This window comes from Pinus tabuliformis, chromosome Q (assembly GCF_031772625.1).
Source record: "Pinus tabuliformis cultivar Carrire ecotype Pingquan chromosome Q, CPIR1, whole genome shotgun sequence".
NCBI classification, from domain to species: domain Eukaryota; kingdom Viridiplantae; phylum Streptophyta; class Pinopsida; order Pinales; family Pinaceae; genus Pinus; species Pinus tabuliformis.
Genome location: NC_142296.1, coordinates 46909115 through 46928668, shown reverse-complemented (window position 1 = coordinate 46928668; position 19554 = coordinate 46909115). Strand labels below are relative to the sequence as shown.

General features: G+C 35.8%; 1 protein-coding gene across 2 annotated transcripts in view; it reads right to left on the bottom strand.

Annotated features, from left to right (window-relative positions):
• Nucleotides 1–2726: 2726 nt before the first annotated feature.
• LOC149218223 (DNA-directed RNA polymerase IV subunit 1-like) overlaps nucleotides 2727–19554 on the bottom strand; it is a 382207-nt gene continuing 365379 nt past the window's right edge. For both annotated transcript variants that reach the window (XM_089383853.1, XM_089383854.1), the window contains exon 21: nucleotides 2727–3148. In XM_089383853.1, coding sequence (XP_089239979.1) covers nucleotides 2978–3148 — 171 coding nt within the window. In that variant the 3' untranslated portion in view covers nucleotides 2727–2977. The remainder of the gene's footprint in view (nucleotides 3149–19554) is intronic.

Below are 19554 nucleotides of genomic sequence, written 5' to 3'. Positions count from 1 at the left end.
ATAAATAATGTCCATAATATATAATTCTAATTTAAATATCATTAATAATGAATTCTATTTTTAATATTTTTCCTGTTGTTAATATATAATTCTACTTTTATTTTTTAATAGTAAAAAAAAGGTTTATATTTAAGTGTTTTGAATAGTGTTAAAAATTTAAATACTTCAATATTGTTCAAGAATATCATCGTTTTTTTAGATAATGCAGTTAATAAAAAATCTATTTTTAATTTTTAATAGTTAACCAGAGTTTGAAATTTAAATACTTAAGTTTGAATATTCAATAGGCTTATAGTCTGTGCTAGACTTTATAATCTAAATGATTAGAGTCTACGCTATCGGCTTTTCCCTTGTAGATAATGGAAAGGAGAGTGACAAAGGCTTGTTTTCCTTAAAATGGAAAGGAGAATTACATAAGCTTAAAGAATGAAACTCTCTAAATGCTTTTAATGTTATTAATAAATAATTTTACTCTAATAGTTAACCAAGATTTAAATATGAAGTTGAATATTATTTAAAAATAAGCTTTATAATCTATAAATTATAGACACTTGTAAATATTATATAGTTATAAATTTAAAATTACTTATGAAGGGTCGATTACTTGATTTGTCGGAGATTTAGTCCTCTTCAGCCTTAGATTCAAATAACATACAAAGACTTTAAATGGTAGTAATCAATTATATAATATACAAAGACTTTAAATGGTAGTAATCAATTATAGAGGATTAAAATTTATATCAAATTGTTCTAAAGAGTGTTTAGGCTCCATAAGGTATTGTTTAGGCTCCATAAGGTATTAACTCATTGATTTATGTGGGGTTTAGTTCCATCAGGTTTTAAGTTCAAGTCTCATGGAGAGAAGTTGAAAGAAGAGTGTTTAGGTTCCATAAGATATTAACTCATTGATTTATGTGGGGTTTAGTTCTATCAGGTTTTAAGTTCAAGTCTCATGGAGAGAAGTTGAAAGTGAGGGCTACTTTCAAAGATGAAAAATTGTCCCAACATGTCTCCCAAGGAGTGTCCAAACTCAATCAATCTTGATGACAACATCCCACAAGTCCATGCATGTGAGAAAGCTCTGGTAGGAATGTGATCAATTCAAGTGAACCTAATGGTTCAAAGCATGTGTTTCCTCTCAAGAAATCACAAGTTCAAAGCCATAAAAAAATAAAGTATGTATGTCTGGTTTTAAGTTCAAGTCTCATGGAGAGAAGTTGAAAGTGAGGGCTACTTTCAAAGATGAAAAATTGTCCCAACATGTCTCCCAAGGAGTGTCCAAACTCAATCAATCTTGATGACAACATCCCACAAGTCCATGCATGTGAGAAAGCTCTGGTAGGAATGTGATCAATTCAAGTGAACCTAATGGTTCAAAGCATGTGTTTCCTCTCAAGAAATCACAAGTTCAAAGCCATAAAAAAATAAAGTATGTATGTCTTCATAGACATAACAGCGAAATCACTGTTCTTATATTAACCACTAAATACTCTTTCGAATTCCTACCAGGTTTAAAAATAAAATAAAATCCACCCATAAACAATAAGCACTAAATGGTTACAAGTGACAAGACTCCAATTTTAATGGGAAACTAATAAACAATAACCACTAAATAACCACTAAATAGTTACATGTGAGAAACCCCTACCAGGTTTAAAAATAAAATAAAACCCACCCATAAACAATAAGCACTAAATGGTTACAAGTGACAAGACTCCAGTTTTAATGGGAAACTAATAAACAATAACCACTAAATAGTTACATGTGAGAAACTCTAGTTTTAATGGGAAACTAATGGTGGGTAGTTTGATTGCTTCCCATTTCAATGATTTTTGGAATTCAAATAACCAGACTTTGAAATTCAAATATCCAACTTTTGAAAACAACTGGACACAAGTATTTGCGTCCAATTTTCTGGACATATTGATGCATAATCTTTTCCTTTACTTCTATAAGAATATAATGGATGGCTAAAAGGCCTTGGTACGTTAGTGAGGTTAGTTTGGTCAATCTACAGTCAAGCCATCTACCAAGCTTCTGTTCTCATTCTGTTCTTCCCCATCTCGAAATGGCATATGTTACAAAGTGACAAGGGAGGGTGCAATTCACACGAAAATTTGGTATCATATATACCCCTCAGACCCGGCAGCATGCTTCTTGAATCAACTTCCCCCAACCCCCTTATGAGTAGATGAAGCAAGAATCATTACATTTCCTATGGGGGACTTGAGTTGTAATATCATATATACCCCTCATACCCGCCAGCATGCTTCTTGAATCAACTTCCCCCAACCCCCTTATGAGTAGATGAAGCAAGAATCACTACATTTCCTATGGGGGACTTGGGGGACTTGAGTTGTAATATCATATATACCCCTCAGACCCGGCAGCATGCTTCTTGAATCAACTTCCCCCAACCCCCTTATGAGTAGATGAAGCAAGAATCACTACATTTCCTATGGGGGACTTGAGTTGTAATTTGCATTCTTAACGTGTTCAAAATGTAAATTCATAAAACCATGAATAGTAAATACAATGCCTGAAACAAAAGTAGCACCAGCTTTTAGACTTCAAATAAAAATTTGTGGACATCATAAATTCCAATGTCAAATAGGGATGCGGTTTGGTTATCGTCACAATCATTCGCAGCAGTTCCAGAACCATGCCAGACTATTTGCCATCAGAAAAGGTTTGTTAATAGGCAGGACTGATATAAAGTATGGTAGTTCAGAATAAAAATAATATGTATTAAGAATGAACTAAATTTCAGATGACATCTCATGATTTTTGGCTTTTCGTGACACAAGGTCGATGATTATTAAATGCCTGTAAACAAAATTACAAGGCAAGTTGTTTGAAAATCAATAATCATTGTACAAAATTTCCCAAGCAAATTGGAGGGTATACTATATAGTTGAGACAGGAAAGATATAACAAACTATGTGATATTTGTGATTGTAACAGGAGGTTACAGAAGCTAGAATCGTATATGGGGACATAGCCTTTGTTGATATTCAAAGGCAAGGTCAGGAGAAAAGTGACCAGCTAGTCCACTTAGACATTTGTGATAAGAGAAGTCCTCTATTGATCCATCCTTCCGCACCACAACAAAGCATCTTGATTGTGGGAATTCTGGGTTGAAACCAATCTGCCAACCATGAAATATAATTCAAGTTATATTTGATTTTAATCTCAAAGTAGAATTGAATACAAAACTAAAATTAAAGTCTCAAAGCACGAACAGATCTAAACCTATACCAAAATGCAGCCAACTTCCAATTCAAACATACTATTAGCGATGCCCATATATGTGTGCAATAAAGTGTAGCAATGCCCATTAAATGTGTGCAATAAAGTGTAAATCACTAAATTCAATATAGCGAAGCTGCATCCTTATCCTAGCAAACTTGGGTTGATCGTTGTCCCTCATAACTTGCCCATTAAATGTGTGCAATAAAGTGTAAATCAGTAAATTCAATATAGCAAAGCTACATCCTTGTCCCAAGGACTTGCCCATTAAATGTGTGTGCAATAAAGTGTAAATCACTAAATTCAATCTAGCAAAGCTAGATCCTTGCATTTTTCAAACACATGTATATGGACTAGAATTGATGCATATTTCTCTCTCCATAGGGTGCATTGTTTGAGTTATGATTGTCATTGGCAAATATCATTCAACCTATTCTTAGTTAGTGATATATGATTGTATTAATGATCTAAAGTTATCACCACCATTAATTTATTTAGGTGCAAAATATTGTCCAACTTCTTCGCGTTCAAAACCGCTGATAATTTCCAAAAACACTTTTTAAATACACTTATATTCTCTAACTTGTAACACTATTTTTTTTTACTAAGCGGCAGGGACAACACTTAGAAATACACTTGTATTCTCTAACTTGTTAAATACACTTGTATTCTCTAACTTGTTAAATACACTTGTATTCCCTAACTTGTAACAGAGTATTTTTTTACTTATTAAATACACTTGTGTTCTCTAACTTGTAACACAGTATTTTTTTACTGTGGGGCAGGGACAAGCTACTATGTAGCACTTGTTATCCGGGCCGCAAGGCAAGTGATATGATAAGTGATAACGGATTGGTTTTTCCAGTGACTATGAATTAATCTATGGTTTGACTAAAAATAAAATAACCATTAAACATTATAAAATGAATTAATTTATGTTTTCATTTATTTTTTATTTTTTTTCATTCTAATTGGTTAAGTGAGTTTCAATCTTATTTCGCAATGATGGTGATGTACTATCCAGTGGTCAATTCACTGCCAGATGCAATGACTTCATTGTACGAAGGAACTGAAATGCGAGTTCATGTAGGTAGGTGATTAGATTTAGGAGAACTGAAATCAGTTTACTACAAAATGCAATGACTTCACAGTACGAAGGAACCAAAATATTAGATTTGGGACAACTGAAATACTAGCTTTGAGAGCTTTATTTACGAGATATGGTAGAACTTAAATAATATATTTGATAAGGACGCAATTCGAATTTCAAAGTAAGAGAACTGGAATTCGATCTGCATATTTCGTCTTCGATCAAGATTCATAGTCCTCACTGATTTTCTTACAGTGCCAGTGAATAAAGCATTAAATTGACAGTGAAACCAAAAACATAATTTCAGAATATTTTTTATTAAAAAGAGACAGTGATAAAACGAGGCGAATTTTTTTATTTATCTTAACATTGAATCTACATGTCTGTATTGTAGGGACTTTACCAGACTTTGAATTAAATTTAAATTCATTGTTCAAAGTAAATGTGTGTCGGTATCATAGTGACCTTGAAAAACTTTTAAATTAAATTCACTGTTCAGAATAAATGTGCGGCAGGTGAAGAAATTTTCCATCACTGACTTCGTATGTGTGTTGAATTGTTTTGTGAATTATCAGCAAGATCCAACATGTTTCTTCCAATGGGCACTTCTCATTTGATATTAATAAATCGCTCCCCCTTTTTGGAATACATTCAAATCACTAGAATTATTTTTCACCAAAACAATAAAAAACAAAAGGAGTTAATTAATTTATATATAAATAACTTAGTGAAAGAAAAAAAATTATAACCAAAACAATAAAAAACAAAATGAGTTAATTAATTTATATATAAATAACTTAGTGAAAGGAAAAAAATTATAACCACTCTAGCTAACCCTCAGGGCTATATGCATGAAAATTTCTATGAAACCAGAACTACATATTTATACCCATCTCCATTTCATATTAAAAAAAGTGTTAATGGAATCCAAATCCTACATTTAGAGACTTTTTCATTTCCCTTTTTTATTTCTTTCTTTATACCCTCTCATGTTGTTTGCAGTGTGTTGTATGTTTTGTGGAATATGAACTATACAAACAACCATGTAAGGTCATGTTGTCAGGGACCCATCCTTTTCAAGCCACGTTTTGGGCAATGTCCTTTTTATGGAGTTGTCACCTATACTATGTTTCGTTGAAAGTCCTTAGGTTCCATAATACATTCATAATACATTCATATGGGTTTGATGCTTCTGCAATATTTCTTTATAGAAGCCACCAAGTTTACAATTTCCGTCTACAATCTTCTATTACTAGTCCATAAATTCCACCATGCTTTATGTATTGTCTTATACATCGAAAATGAGAACTTGTTACTGTGTCTATTTGTAAATTATTGGTCCTTTTACCCACCACTTTGTGGGTGATATCCCTAAGAGAAAAAATTTCCCCATGATGGTCCTTAGCCAGCAGTCACCAACTAGCTCGTTGTGCCATTTCTCTGTCACCTGAGCCAGCCATGTGGTCCCTCACCCATCCGTTATGATCTTATGTTTGAAGGTGGGTCTCCCAAGCCTAAAGGTATGCCTTGTCATTTGGTAATTGAGTATGTTAGTTTACTTATCATGGAAACTCTTAGGCATGGATAATGGGGGGATTCGGTGGAAAGAGTGGACTAGGTCTGTGCTTTTGTCCCCTAAGTCTCTTCTGGGATGTTAACTTTAAACCCTAGTCCCGTGGGATCTCTTTTACTGGCCTTTGGGTTTTTAGGATGCTATTACATGGGAAACCCTGATTTTGGATGCGTGGCCCCGCTCCCCAATTCACATATATCACTCCCCTTCCACTCATTATAGCCCCTTTCATCACTTCTCCCACTTGGGTACACATTCCTCTCCTAGGTCCACATAGGGTAAGCCACCCCCTCCCCTTGCCTACATCTTGGATCAGGACTGGAACGATGTCCCAGAGGTTGATGCAGATAAAAAGAAAAGAAAAAGCATAATTGGCCACATTCAACAGGAATTGTACCACAAAAAGCAAAAGATGGTCGAGACAAACACATTTAGCACATGGGCAAAAGCCATTACACAAGCTCTACCCTTTCCATGGTCATCACCTTGGTTCCTAGAGGCCCTAGATGAGTCTCCTTCATCATTCAGGAACCCATGAATGTCCCAACCCCTGGTGGGCAATGAACCGACCCACCTTGAAGAGGGGTATCCACTGCTATACTTTGCACATCATGCTCTCAATCTTTTAACCAAAGAAAATCATAAAAGGCAAAAGGCATACAAAGAAGAGTAAAAAAATCAAGGTTGGGGTAACTCATGTACCACAATTGCTCCCTCCTACACGTTATTTACCCAAGTATGGGCTTCCCTTTTATTAGCTACCCTTGGGCCATGGCATGTGATCCAGGTTGTTCCCCTTCACCCCCTTCTTTGTTCCATCATTGTATCACATGCCACCACCATTTGAAGGATGTACCATGAACATATCACCCCCTTTAGAAGCAAAAACCTCCTAATAGGATGATTAGTTAACCCCCCTTCAAGCTTGTAGACATTAGCACATACCAAAAGCCCATTATGGAAGGCATGCCATTATGAAGAGCCCACTTGTTTCCATGGTTTGTAAATTCTTTTACTTGATTACTTTAATGACTTGATATGCTGGAAGGTACGGGGAGGAATTGGATCTTATGCAAGATTGCAGATAGTCTGCATTTAAGGTTTGGTCTCCCTAGACGGGCTCCTAACCCCCCAGAGGGCTACATTGGCACATGTAGGTTGTGTGTAGAGATCCATGGGCCTCCACAACAGCGTGTACCATTCCATGGGTTCCCAGAGTCATTCAGAGATTGCTTATGGTTCACCTATTAGATGAAGAATATGCATCTGGTTCACCATGCCCAGTCGGCCCCATAGTTACATTATGCACTTGGCAGATGACCCAAGACTTGTATGATGATGTGGCACCATTTATACTACCATCCAAGCCTTTGCAGATGGTCTAGAGGCATCTTCGATTTGTTTGGAAACCCATGAGGACACTTGTGTGCCCCCACACACACTTGGGAGCACCATAGGTTTACTACTTTGAGAGCAAGAGGCCACCCCCTTGTCCACTGCTTTTGGGGATCCTGTTTCACATTATGGCACATATGGAATTCATTAAGGTTCCTTGGACTAGTAGCTTCATTGGGATCATCATATTGCCCTTATTAGAAATTATTTCTTTGATCCCTTTCTCTTCCCTAGTTGGGTCAAGTACATCGTTGGTTGCCAAATCCCATTACCTTGACCTATTTGGGGTCTACTTGGTCTCGTGTGGTTCCATTTCCTATCAAAATTGATTCTTCAAAAAAAACCACTTGGGAAACCAAGTTCCGTAAGGATTTTAGGGATTAGGAAGCTACTTTTCAGGCCATATTCCTTTAACCTAGCCCTCAAATCCTCATCAACCCCTCCTAGAGAACCCTACACCTTGCTTAAATAGCAAGTAGGCCATAATTTTAAGTTTTTCCTGGGAAAGGGTTATTGGAATCACCTCCTATCCATTTCATTGATCTACCCTTCATAGGTGATTCGCCATATGTGTCGGGTCTCCTCCCATAAGTGAAAGTCCGTAAAAATTAGGGAGCTTTAGCTATGGTGACAATGGGTTATAGCTCCATTGTTGCTCTTGACCTAGCAAGTGCCCCTCTAGGATCCCTGCTAGTTTGAGTGGTAATAGGCGCCTAATAAGTTCTTAACCTATTTCTATTTAAGAAAAGACAGGGAAAAGTATTTTCCATCCATTGTTTATCATACCAATTGACCACTTGTTGATATTCTCCTACTTTATATAGCTTAGTGGCTAGTGTTATGGTCCAATTTACATATTGTTCGACCAATTCATACAGCCTTCACTATTCTCCACTGATCTCCCAAGTTACACAGCTTGAAATTTAATTTCTAAAAGAAAAATTTGAGGTAGCACATAGTAACTTATTGGAATCTCTCATCCGGACTGACCCATTGAAAAAGCAGCCCAAACTGGACTGGGAGCTAGATAAAAACATCACTTGGTATATAAAGACATAACTCAATAATCTTTGTTTTAATACACTCAGCCACTACAATGGCAGATTACAATTTTGGTCCTAAAATCTGCATCTATACCCCCATTTTAAAGTTTGAGTGTCACACAACAACACATTTAAGGGTACATTCTCAACAAAAGCAAAGAATAGGAGAAACAACAACGGTAATGATAGGTGCCTCAAACACAATGGTTGTTGTTGGCTCAATAATCGTATGGAATAATATGGAGAAATTGTCAATGGCTTTGACACTGGACCTACAATCTTTGCCATCTTTTCCTTCCCTTCTGAAGTCTCTTCCACCCCTAAAAGAAGCATCTTCAAATCCTTTGTTATTGCTACAAGTTTCCATAACTACCCACTTATTAATATAAGATTTTATAGAAGGCTGAAGCATCTTCAAATTCTTTGTTACTGCTACAAGTTTCCATAACTTTCCACTTATTAATATAAGATTTTCTGGAGAATAAACTACTGCGACAAGTTTACCCACTTATTAATATAAGATTTTCTGGAAAATAAACTATGTCAAATACAATCTTTGCAATCTTTTCCTTCCCTTCTTAATTCTCTTCCACCTCTAAAACAAGCATCTTCAAATTCTTTGTTAGCGCTACAAGTTTCCAAAACTACCCACTTATTAATGTCAGATTCTTTGTTAATGCTACAAGTTTCCAAAACTAACCACTTATTAATGTAAGATTTTCTGGAGAATAAACTAAGACCAAAAAAAACTGTGCCAGTTTATTCTCCAGAAAATTTTACATTAATATGATGAACTGTGAAAGTATACACTCAAATATTCAATTATTTTTATATCTTCCTCTAGCTCGCATGTAAACTGTCACTAATGTAAATTTCCAAAATAGAACAACTTCCGCTCCTTCTTCCTCACTTTCCAGCACTTCAAGATTTTTCATTGAATTTCCTCCAAATTTTTATAGAAATTTTCGGCTATCAAAACAATAGCGGTAGTATCACGAGGTGTTATTTTTACCCGAAAAATAATAGAAACTCTGGCACAATTTTGATAACATCCTGCAATTTTTTTTGGAAATCTGGATTACAGCGATGAAGCTTCAAGATTTTGGGTCCCCTGAGGGTTTCTGATTTACTAAATCCATTTCCACCATCATTAACATGATTCAAGCACTCTTACTATCAGATTTTTTGAAAAGAAAAATGGCCAGATTCCAGCTATTTTTGGCTTTTGGCTGTCCAAGCGAAATTGACGCATTGATAGACAACGCCAAAACCATATTTCTGTCATTGATGTCAACCAACAAGCATCAACATGGTATTGGCCTAGGGTTGGGTTGTTGATATCAGCAGGTCAGGCGGCAGCAAAGAGGTTGGCATACGTCATAATTCTCGGAGACTAAACTAATGGGGAAATTTATTGCATTTGGATGCTCACGGATTCTACAAAGTGCATGTTAAGGCCCGAATAAGTTCACTGTACCCTGAGCATAGTGCACCTTGTTTCATGCAAAATAAAAAAAAAAACCCTACAAAAAATCATGCAAGATTGAGGGCAAAAATAGCAGTGTTGCACTTATTGCAGTATTATCGAAATTATCACGATAAGATAACCAAAACACACCTCATCGATAATATCGAAAGAAATGCTCACGGATTCTACAAAGTGCATGTTAAGGCCCGAATAAGTTCACTGTACCCTGAGCATAGTGCACCTTGTTTCATGCAAAATAAAAAAAAAAAACCCTACAAAAAATCATGCAAGATTGAGGGCAAAAATAGCAGTGTTGCACTTATTGCAGTATTATCGAAATTATCACGATAAGATAACCAAAACACACCTCATCGATAATATCGACAGTATTTATCGTGATAATTTCCCTTTTTAAAACTATTGCAATGATTAATTAAATAAATCGGGTAATGCTCACGATAATTTTGAAATTGTCATCGTGCCTTTGTCAATATTACATTTAACCCTCTTCTTTTTTAAATTAAGGAGATTTAGTTCCAAGGATATTGTGACTATTTTCCATCAAGAAATATTACATTTAACCCTCTTTTTTTAAAATTAAAGGGATTTAGTATATTACATTTGGCCCTCTTTTTTTAAAATTAAGGGGATTTAGTTCTAAGGATATTGTGACTATTTTCCATCAAGAAAACAGTGGGAAGTCTATTAGAAATCTATTCTTGATTTATCCCATGAGATACATTGAAAAGATGGGAGGGGCTAGTTCCCTACAGAAGCATTATGGGCCCTCTTTTATTACATATATTGGTACAAATGCACGTCAGAACACGCTGACAGCCGCCACATCGAAGCCAAATCAAACGCCGTCATCGCGGTCTCCATGGAGCAGAATATGCTGCGGTGTTGAGCCCGCAGGACTCGAACACAGCCAGGGGGCATGCAAACAAACCGCCCCGACCGTTACATCATGCGCTCATGCGATACATATCCCAATAGTTAATGCTAATACTAAATTTATAAAAGTAAAAGTGGCATTTTGGTCATTTCGCTGGCATTTTTTAAAAGTGAGTTAGGGGATTGATTCAAAGGATATATTTTACTCCAATAGTTAATGCTAATATTAAATTTTTAAAAATAAAAGTGACATTTTGGTCATTCAGCCCGCATTTTTTTAAAGTGAGTTAGGGGATTGAGTTCTAAGGATACTGTGACTATTTTCCATAAAGTAAACAGGGGGGGGAATTTTTTTTTTGCATTTCTTATAATGCATTTCATGAAATACATTTTCCATAATGAAAACAGGGGGATATTTATTTTTTTGCATTTCTTATAATGCATCTCATGAGATACATACCTTAGTAGTTAATGGTAAAATTAAATTCTTGAATTTACTTAATTTTTTAACACTAAAATCAATTGTCTCAAGAGGTTTGAGAGTGGTTCCAAACTTCATTGGATTCATATGGAGAATGTAGAATTTTAAATCCCATTCAAAATTCAGTAGACTTAACAGTTTTCAATATTTCAAGATTGGCAAGATGGCAATGTTTACATTAGATTTTGTCATATATGAGGGTATGGAACTAACATTCAATCAAGAACACCCAGTGCTCTATGCACCTTGGTATTGGTGACTTTGATTGTTGAAGTCTTTTGTCAAGACCCTAATAAAAATGTACCTTGATATTGGTGACTTTGATTGTTGAACTCTTCTGTCAAGATCCTAATAAAAATGTACCCTTCAATCAAGCAAAATCATTGATTAAGCATGTTAAGTTTTTTCTATCATATTTTAATGCTTAGAGGGTGATAATGATGATGAAGATCACATTATGGCCAATGACTTTGATATTATGTATCTATTTTTTGTAGCATGATTTTGTTTTGGACTCTAGAGGCCATTTAGAGCCTCTTTGTTATTTGCTTCATATATGGATTGCACTCGGTGCTAGTTTGGTTATATGCACCCTTAATGTACATGTGAAACTTTGCATGTTTGTGTATAGCTGTTTAGATTCATATGGATGCACATAAAATATTCTTCTGAATCTCCAAAGTGCACTTCGTACGGCGCTTCGGCAGTACGAAGCGTGGCGCTTCGGAGGGTGAAGCGTACGCTCCCCGTATGCTTCTGTACAATTCCAGAAAAGCGTTTAGAAAATCGTTTTTTTTTTTCAATTTTTGTTTTAATTTTAGGTGAGTTTGCTTGTTGGGGGTGGGTCCACCTTGGGTTAGGGTGAGGAATGAAGGCAAAAAAAATATAAATATAGCAGATGCTCCCTCATGGTAATGTTGAATTCTTAAAGTAAAAGGATGAAAATGAAAAATAAAGGAGAATGTCACTTTTACTTTTCATTTTCATCCTTTTACTTAAATTTTTAACATTACCATGAAATGACTCGGGATGTTTGAGAGGGGTTCCAGCCTCATTGGACTTCATATGGAAAAAATAGAATTTCATATCCTATTCAAAATTCAGCAGACTTAACAGTTTTCAGGAATTCAGGATCAATAGGATTGTGGTATTTCATTAGATTATATCAAGTATGAATGTATGCGATTAGCATTTAATCAAGAGCACCAAGCCCTATATGTACCCTAGTTTTGGTGGTATTACTTGTTGAACTTCTTTGTCACACGGCACGCCCTTAGCAAAAAATTACCTTTCAATCAAGTCAAAATCATCGATCAAGCATGTTAAGCTTTTTCTACCATATTTTAAGTTTTGAATTAGGTAGTTTGAAACATTGATCAAAATTGGGCAATGTTGACTAATATCCCTAGACAATCGAGGTAGAGGCAAAGGCTAGACAAGAGGAGAAGAATCTAGATTCTAGATGGTTGATGCTCAAATAATTAATCATTAATGTACAATGGATGTTATATCTATCTTGATTTATGCAAAAATATGCATGTTTTCATGTCTTCTACAACTAATTTGGTATTTGGGATGTTTGTTTTGAGTATAAATGAAAAAAAAATATATAAAACTATATATATATATATATATATATATAGCAGACGCTTCCGCAGATGCTTTGCTTCCTAGATTTTTGGAAAATGACGCTTCTGTGTCCCCGCTTCCAAAAAAATGTCCCTGCTTCGTGCAACATTGTTCATGGCTCAATCAAGGGCAATAGGTAGGGGCAAAGGAAGGGGAAGAATGTCCTCATTGGAGATGCCCCTCCTCCCCCAATTTCATCAGAGTCTGCTGCAAGAATTGTTGAGGGAAGACTTCCTCTTAAAGGTAACATTGAGAAATATCCCTTGTGGAAATATGTCACAAGAGAGGATGAGCCAAGCAGCAAAGTGAAGGGAGGAGGCAATGTGAATTGGAGATGCAACTTTTGCCATAGTACTTTCACAAGCACATATTTCCGTGTGAAAAGGCCATTTGTTGGCTTTACCAGGTTGTGGAGTTAGAGCTTGTACACAAGTTCCTTGACAAAAGAGGAAAGAAATGGAAAGAGAGTTCATTGTTGGTATGGCAAACGTGGATGTAAAATAAAAATAAAAATAAAACCAAGGATGATGACCCCCTTCCATTTTTGAGGAAAGGGAGCAACAAATTCCCATTTGAGAGTTCTAGTGGGGGATGCAATTTCACTTGGTCCAATGGACAAGATTTTTCAAAAGGAGAAATGGGAAGAGCTTGATTTCACCATTGCCTTTTTTCTATTAAAACTTCATATCCTTTAATGTTGCACGCTCACCTCTATTTATTGAGATGTGCCGAGCTCTAACTCACGGGGCTCCATCATGGTATGTGCCTCTTGGTTCACAAAGGAAAAAAAAAAAGGTGCAAAAAATGCTTGATCCTATTAAAGCATCATGGCCAATATCTGGGGTTAGCATTGTTTCTGATGGATGGATAGATCTAGCATGACACCCACTCATCAACTTCATGATGTCTTCCTTGAATGGTCCAGTTTTCTTGAAAGCAGTGGATACACTTGGAGAATACAAGGATGCACAATATATAGGTGAGTTGTTTATTAAAGTTATTGAAAATGTAGGTGTTGATTCTTGTGTGCAAATCATTACAGATAATGCACCTGTTTGCAAGGTTACTGGCATGAAGCTAAATATCCACAAGTGTTTTGGACACCTTGCATTGTCCATTCATTGAGCTTAGCACTGAAATCTATTTGCTTCTGATGTGCTTTGGATTGGTAACATTATTGAGAATGCACGACATATCCGTAACTTTGTACAAAATCATACAAATGCCCTCACTATCTATAAGGAGTACAACAATCTATCATTGTTAAAGATTGCAGATACACAGTTTGCCTCTTCATTCATCATGTTGAAGAGGTTGAGGGAGGTCAAGACCACTCTTGGGAACATTATTATTTCAGAGTTTTGGTCTTTTTGGAGAAAGACAAATCAAGTAGCCTCTAAAAGAGTGAAGGACACAATGCTAGATGATGCTTGGTGGGAGAGGGTAGATCTAATTATTTAGATCATGGACCCTATCATTTCTTTGCTTCAATTTGCAGATATAGACAAACCCATCCTAAGGGAGGTTTATGAGGGATGGGATTCCATGATTGAGTCTGTGAGGAGCATTATTCTACATCAGTGTAAATAATATCGGCGAATAGCGTAAATATCACGATATTTTCGGCGAGCCAAAATATCGTCGGGAATGCGAAAATATCGCGATATTTACGAAATATCGGCGATATTTCGGCAAAATATCGTGCAACCATATAAAATATCGTCGGGCGTCTTTGGCGGCTAGAAGGAAGGAGTGAGAAGGAAGGGGAAGAGTTTTGTGGTAGTTGTCAATGAGGGTTTGAGGATCAAACAACGATTATCACCACCAACTAAGAATTTTTTGTGGATCAAAGATTGAAGAATAGTGAGACAAACTTCATTTCTTCCATTAATAGGTATGTTCTTAAAAACCCCTATGTTATTGATTTTTTCATAGATTTAGGGTTATGCTTGCTTGCCTCTTTGCCTACCAACATCTTGTTTCTTTGTTTTTTTCCATTTGCTATGATTTTCATGCCCATGAACAAATGAAGGGTTTTATCCATATTTGGAATGCAAGCTTCATTTTTTTTTCAACTTTCTTATGCACTCTCTTATTGCCATTTTTCATTCACATCACAAAATGCAAATAATGTAGTAATTTTTTTAATGAGGTGGTTATGCCAAAAGCCTTGGACCCATTTTGGGAGTATGGGGAGGTTGTTGGTGGGGCAAATCAGGCATACATATCATGCAACTTGTGTGGGACCAAGATGTCAGGAGGGATTACATGATTGAAATACCATCTGGCTAGACTCTTTGCATATGATGCAGATGTAATGCCTTGTATGGTTTCTAGTGCAGAGGTTATACAAAAAGCTCGTGAAACAATTGCTAAACAAGACAGAAAGAACGCTGCTAGGGAGAGGCCAATGGTCTCAGATAGATAGCTGCTAGTTTTATTTGTTTTGCAACTTTTGCTACATATAAGTTTATAACTCATGATGATGAAATACTTTTAAAGTTCTATATATGTGATGTTATTTTGTTTGAGTCCTTGATTGGACAATTATCAGGGATCAGCAGGATTTGGTATCGCCTTTGAAGTTTGATGTGTCATTTCTATTTGACATCATATATATCAGTGCCTTCTTCATATTTATGTGCCAATGTGTTTAGTTCATGTTGTTATTGCTTTATATGTTTATAAATCTAAAAAAAATGAATATATTATGCATTTTTTAAGCTTGTCGATATTTGCCGATATTTTGTCGATATTTTCACCGATATTGCCGATAAGATATTTTCTGGACCCTTGCCAATATTTTGCCGATACCGATATTTTCAACACTGTTCTACATAGTGAGTGCCCCGAGTATGAGACATCATACAAGATATTATTGTCAGCAGATGGGACAAGAATTGCACACCTTTACATTGTTTGGCTCACTCATTGAACCCAAAATAATACAACCATGAGTAGCTGAATGGTAGACCTTCCCGCAGATTCCCTCCTCACATGGATGGTGAAATCTCACCGGGGAGGAAAGATGCATTTAGGCTGGTTTTTCAGGATAGAGCATTGCTTGATGAGGTGGAGGATGCCTTTGCAGAGTTTTCCACTAGCACTGGTCGATTTGTAGGATATGATGTGATTAGAGACAGGGGGGCTAAGAAGCCCTATTCTTGGTGGGAAAATCATGGGGCAACAAGCCCTCCTCTACATCGATTAGCCATGAGGCTCCTCTCTCAGGTGACTTCATCCTCTTGTTGCAAGAGGAATTAGAGCACATATGGGAATTTGTATAGTGTTAAGAAGCGCAGGCTTGAGCAGTCTAGGGCAGAGACAATGGTGTATATGCACACCAATCTTCATCTTATTTACAGGCAAGGGGAGGAGTGGTTTAAGGGAAAAGAAAGATGTGGGATGTCTTTCCCGATGATATGGGTCTAGACAACAGTGTTGAGTTGGCATTGGCCAAACATGGATCTCAATGATCCAGTGCTACAGCCTGTTAGATTTTATGATGATGATATTGTAGAGGGGTCATCCTCCACACCAAGAGATGCAGAGATGACTTTGGATACAGGGGAGGAGGAGGATGCAGAGGAGAGCAGTGGTGACCATGATGATGAGGACAATGATGCTGATTTTGATGAGGACAATGACGTTGATTTTGATGACTCATGAGTCATGAGCTACCTACTGCCTTGAGGCTTCTATACTTGTTGTTTTGTATTTTATATTTTTATTTGCCATTGGAATTGCAATACCTATGTAACACATTTTGATTTTGATGACTGAATGAGAAAATTACAGTGGTCAGTGCCTTTATCTTACTATCTTGTCTTTCTCCTATTGGATCATTGATGAATTGAATATGTATTATGATTTATCGTTTATGAATTTAGAATTTATGATTCATTGATTTATCATTTATGGGACATGTATTTGAATTTTGTATGTACTATGCATGCTATAATGTTACTAACTTACTTTGTAAACAATAAAACTTACATCTAGATGAAGATCTATGTTTGAAATCAATGAATTTGTATCATGAATGAGAATTTGTGTAAGAAATATCAATATATATATATATATATATATGAATCCCCGTATCCGACGAATCTTGAACCCACGTGTCAGGTTACTTAGATGATAACATTGTTGAGGATGCTTTGATCATTTTCCATCAAGCAAACAAGGGATGATAACGAATGATAACATTTTTGAGGATGCTTTTATCATTTTATGTAAAGCAAACAACAGGAAACTAGTTCGGATCAAGTTTTAGGGTTGACTAGTTTGGATATGATAACATTGTTGAGCATGCTTTTACCATTTTCCATCAAGAAATCAAGGGGAAATTTGTTGCTTTCAATGACATGATTCACCTCATGAGATATATTTGATTTTGTTTTGATGTGATTTTGTATCATCTTATTAAAACTTATGACTTGGGACAAATATCATATTTTAGTTTCAATATTTGTTGTACTATTTGACATCTTATACATCTTTTATTTAAATTTTGTTTTCATATTTATGTAGCGATGGGTTTGTTCGATGATGGTGTTGCTTTAGAAGTTTAAAACTTTGAAAAAAAATGAGTATTTTTGTACTTTTTAAGTTTCAAGTTTCTTGATAATTTCGGATATTTTCCCCAATATTACCAATAATTTAAATTTTGGACCCCAACAATAAATTCCCAATAACGATAAATGTAGCATTGAGAAATAGAGGAGAATTGGTCAAATAACTCTTTCATCACTCCCTTAATGTCAAACTATGTACCATGCACTTATGATTCTAATCATTGTTCGAAACACCAACATCATCAAAAAAATTGCCAACGTTTTGGAATATATCTTTATTGGCAACATTGACTAAAATATTGACAAACCACAAGAAGCATTAAAAAACACAAATAAATCCATTTATTTCGTTTAGAAAAAAAAACATAAACCAATGCAACATCAAATAAATAGATTGGCAAATAAATATGGAAGACATTAATATATATGGTGGTGGATGCAAAATAAAAATGATACATCAAAATCGATACTCAATCTTGAACCTTGATAGGTATCAAAACAAGGAATCAGGAATAGATAACCAATACAAGATTACATCAAATATATAAATGTATCTCATCATCATGAATCACGAGTCATTGTCATTTACAATGACAGATCTGGAAACTAGCTATAAATTCGTTTTATAGATAACCAATACAAAAAAGACGTCAAATATAATATATCTCATCATCATGAATCATGATTCATTGTCATTTACAATGACAGATCTAGCAATTAGCTATAAATTCGCTCTCCTCTTTTTACCAGAAAAGATCATGGCTCATTTTCCTATTAGAAGGTCTTGCATCATCTGTCTAATGCCCATTAGTGGGTATAGCTATATCAATCTATGTAGAAGGTGGTATTGATGATGCCACATCACCATATAGCTTTTCAAAGTGCTTTTTTACCCAACAGTTATTGTTCCCTATGTCACATGGTTGGGTTCTTGTTTGGCTTCAATAACGATCAAATTTGACTGGGGTTTGAATCTTCACATACACATATATGCATACATGTATATGTATAATGTAATATCTCAATTTAAAGTTTATATATAAATAATGTATTATTTCATTCTAAAGTTTATTGTTAATAATAACAACAATCGATAATTTCAAATAACAATTGATAGGCAACAAGCAACGATCACACAATGAGAGGGGTACTAGACCGAGCAGAGGGTTTATAATATATACACTATACATGAGGCGACAAAGCTAGTGGAGGGAGGCAACGAGGGTGATTCGAGTGGAAGTTGGAGCCTCAAGCAATTGTAATATACATGCAACACACTGTAGTGGTGAGGGATAAATGTTGCACGAAGCGGGAACGAAACAGGGACTTTTTGGAAGCAGGACGTGGAAGTGTCATTTTCCAAAAATCTAGGAAGCGACGCGTATGCGGAAGCGTCTGCTATATATATATATATTGCATTTATACTCAAAACAAACATCCCAAAAACCAAATTAGTTGTAGAAGACATGAAAACATGCATACTTTTGCATAAATCAAGATGGATATGGCATCCATTGTACATTAATGATTAACTATTCGAGCATCAACCATTTAGATGCATCAACCATCTAGAATCTAGATTCTTCTCTTCTTGTCTAGCCCTTGCCTCTACCTCGATTGTATAGGGATATTAGTCAACATTGCCCAATTTTGATCAAACTACCTAATCCAAGACTTAAAATATGGTAGAAAAAGCTTAACATACTTGATCAATGATTTTGACTTGATTTAAAGGTAATTTTTTGCTAAGGGCATGAGAAAGGAGTTCGACAATTAACACCACCAACACTAGGGTACATATAGGGCTTGGTGCTCTTGATTAAATGCTAATCGCATACCTTCGTACTTGATATAATCTAATGAAATGCCACAATCCCATTGATCCTGAATTCTTAAAAACTATCAAGTCTGCTGAATTTTGAATAGGATATGAAATTCTATTTTCTCCATATGAAGTCCAATGAGGCTAGAACCACTCTCAAACATCTTGAGCAATGTTGCACGAAGCGCCCCCCCCTCGGTTCCAAGCCCGGAAGTGCGTCCCGTGCGGAAGCGCCTAGGAAGCTTCGCCGGAAGCGCGCTTCCGAATTTTTTTGCCGCTTCCTGGACTTTTAGGAAGCGTGGCTCGGAAGTGCGCTTCGTACAACTCTTCGGC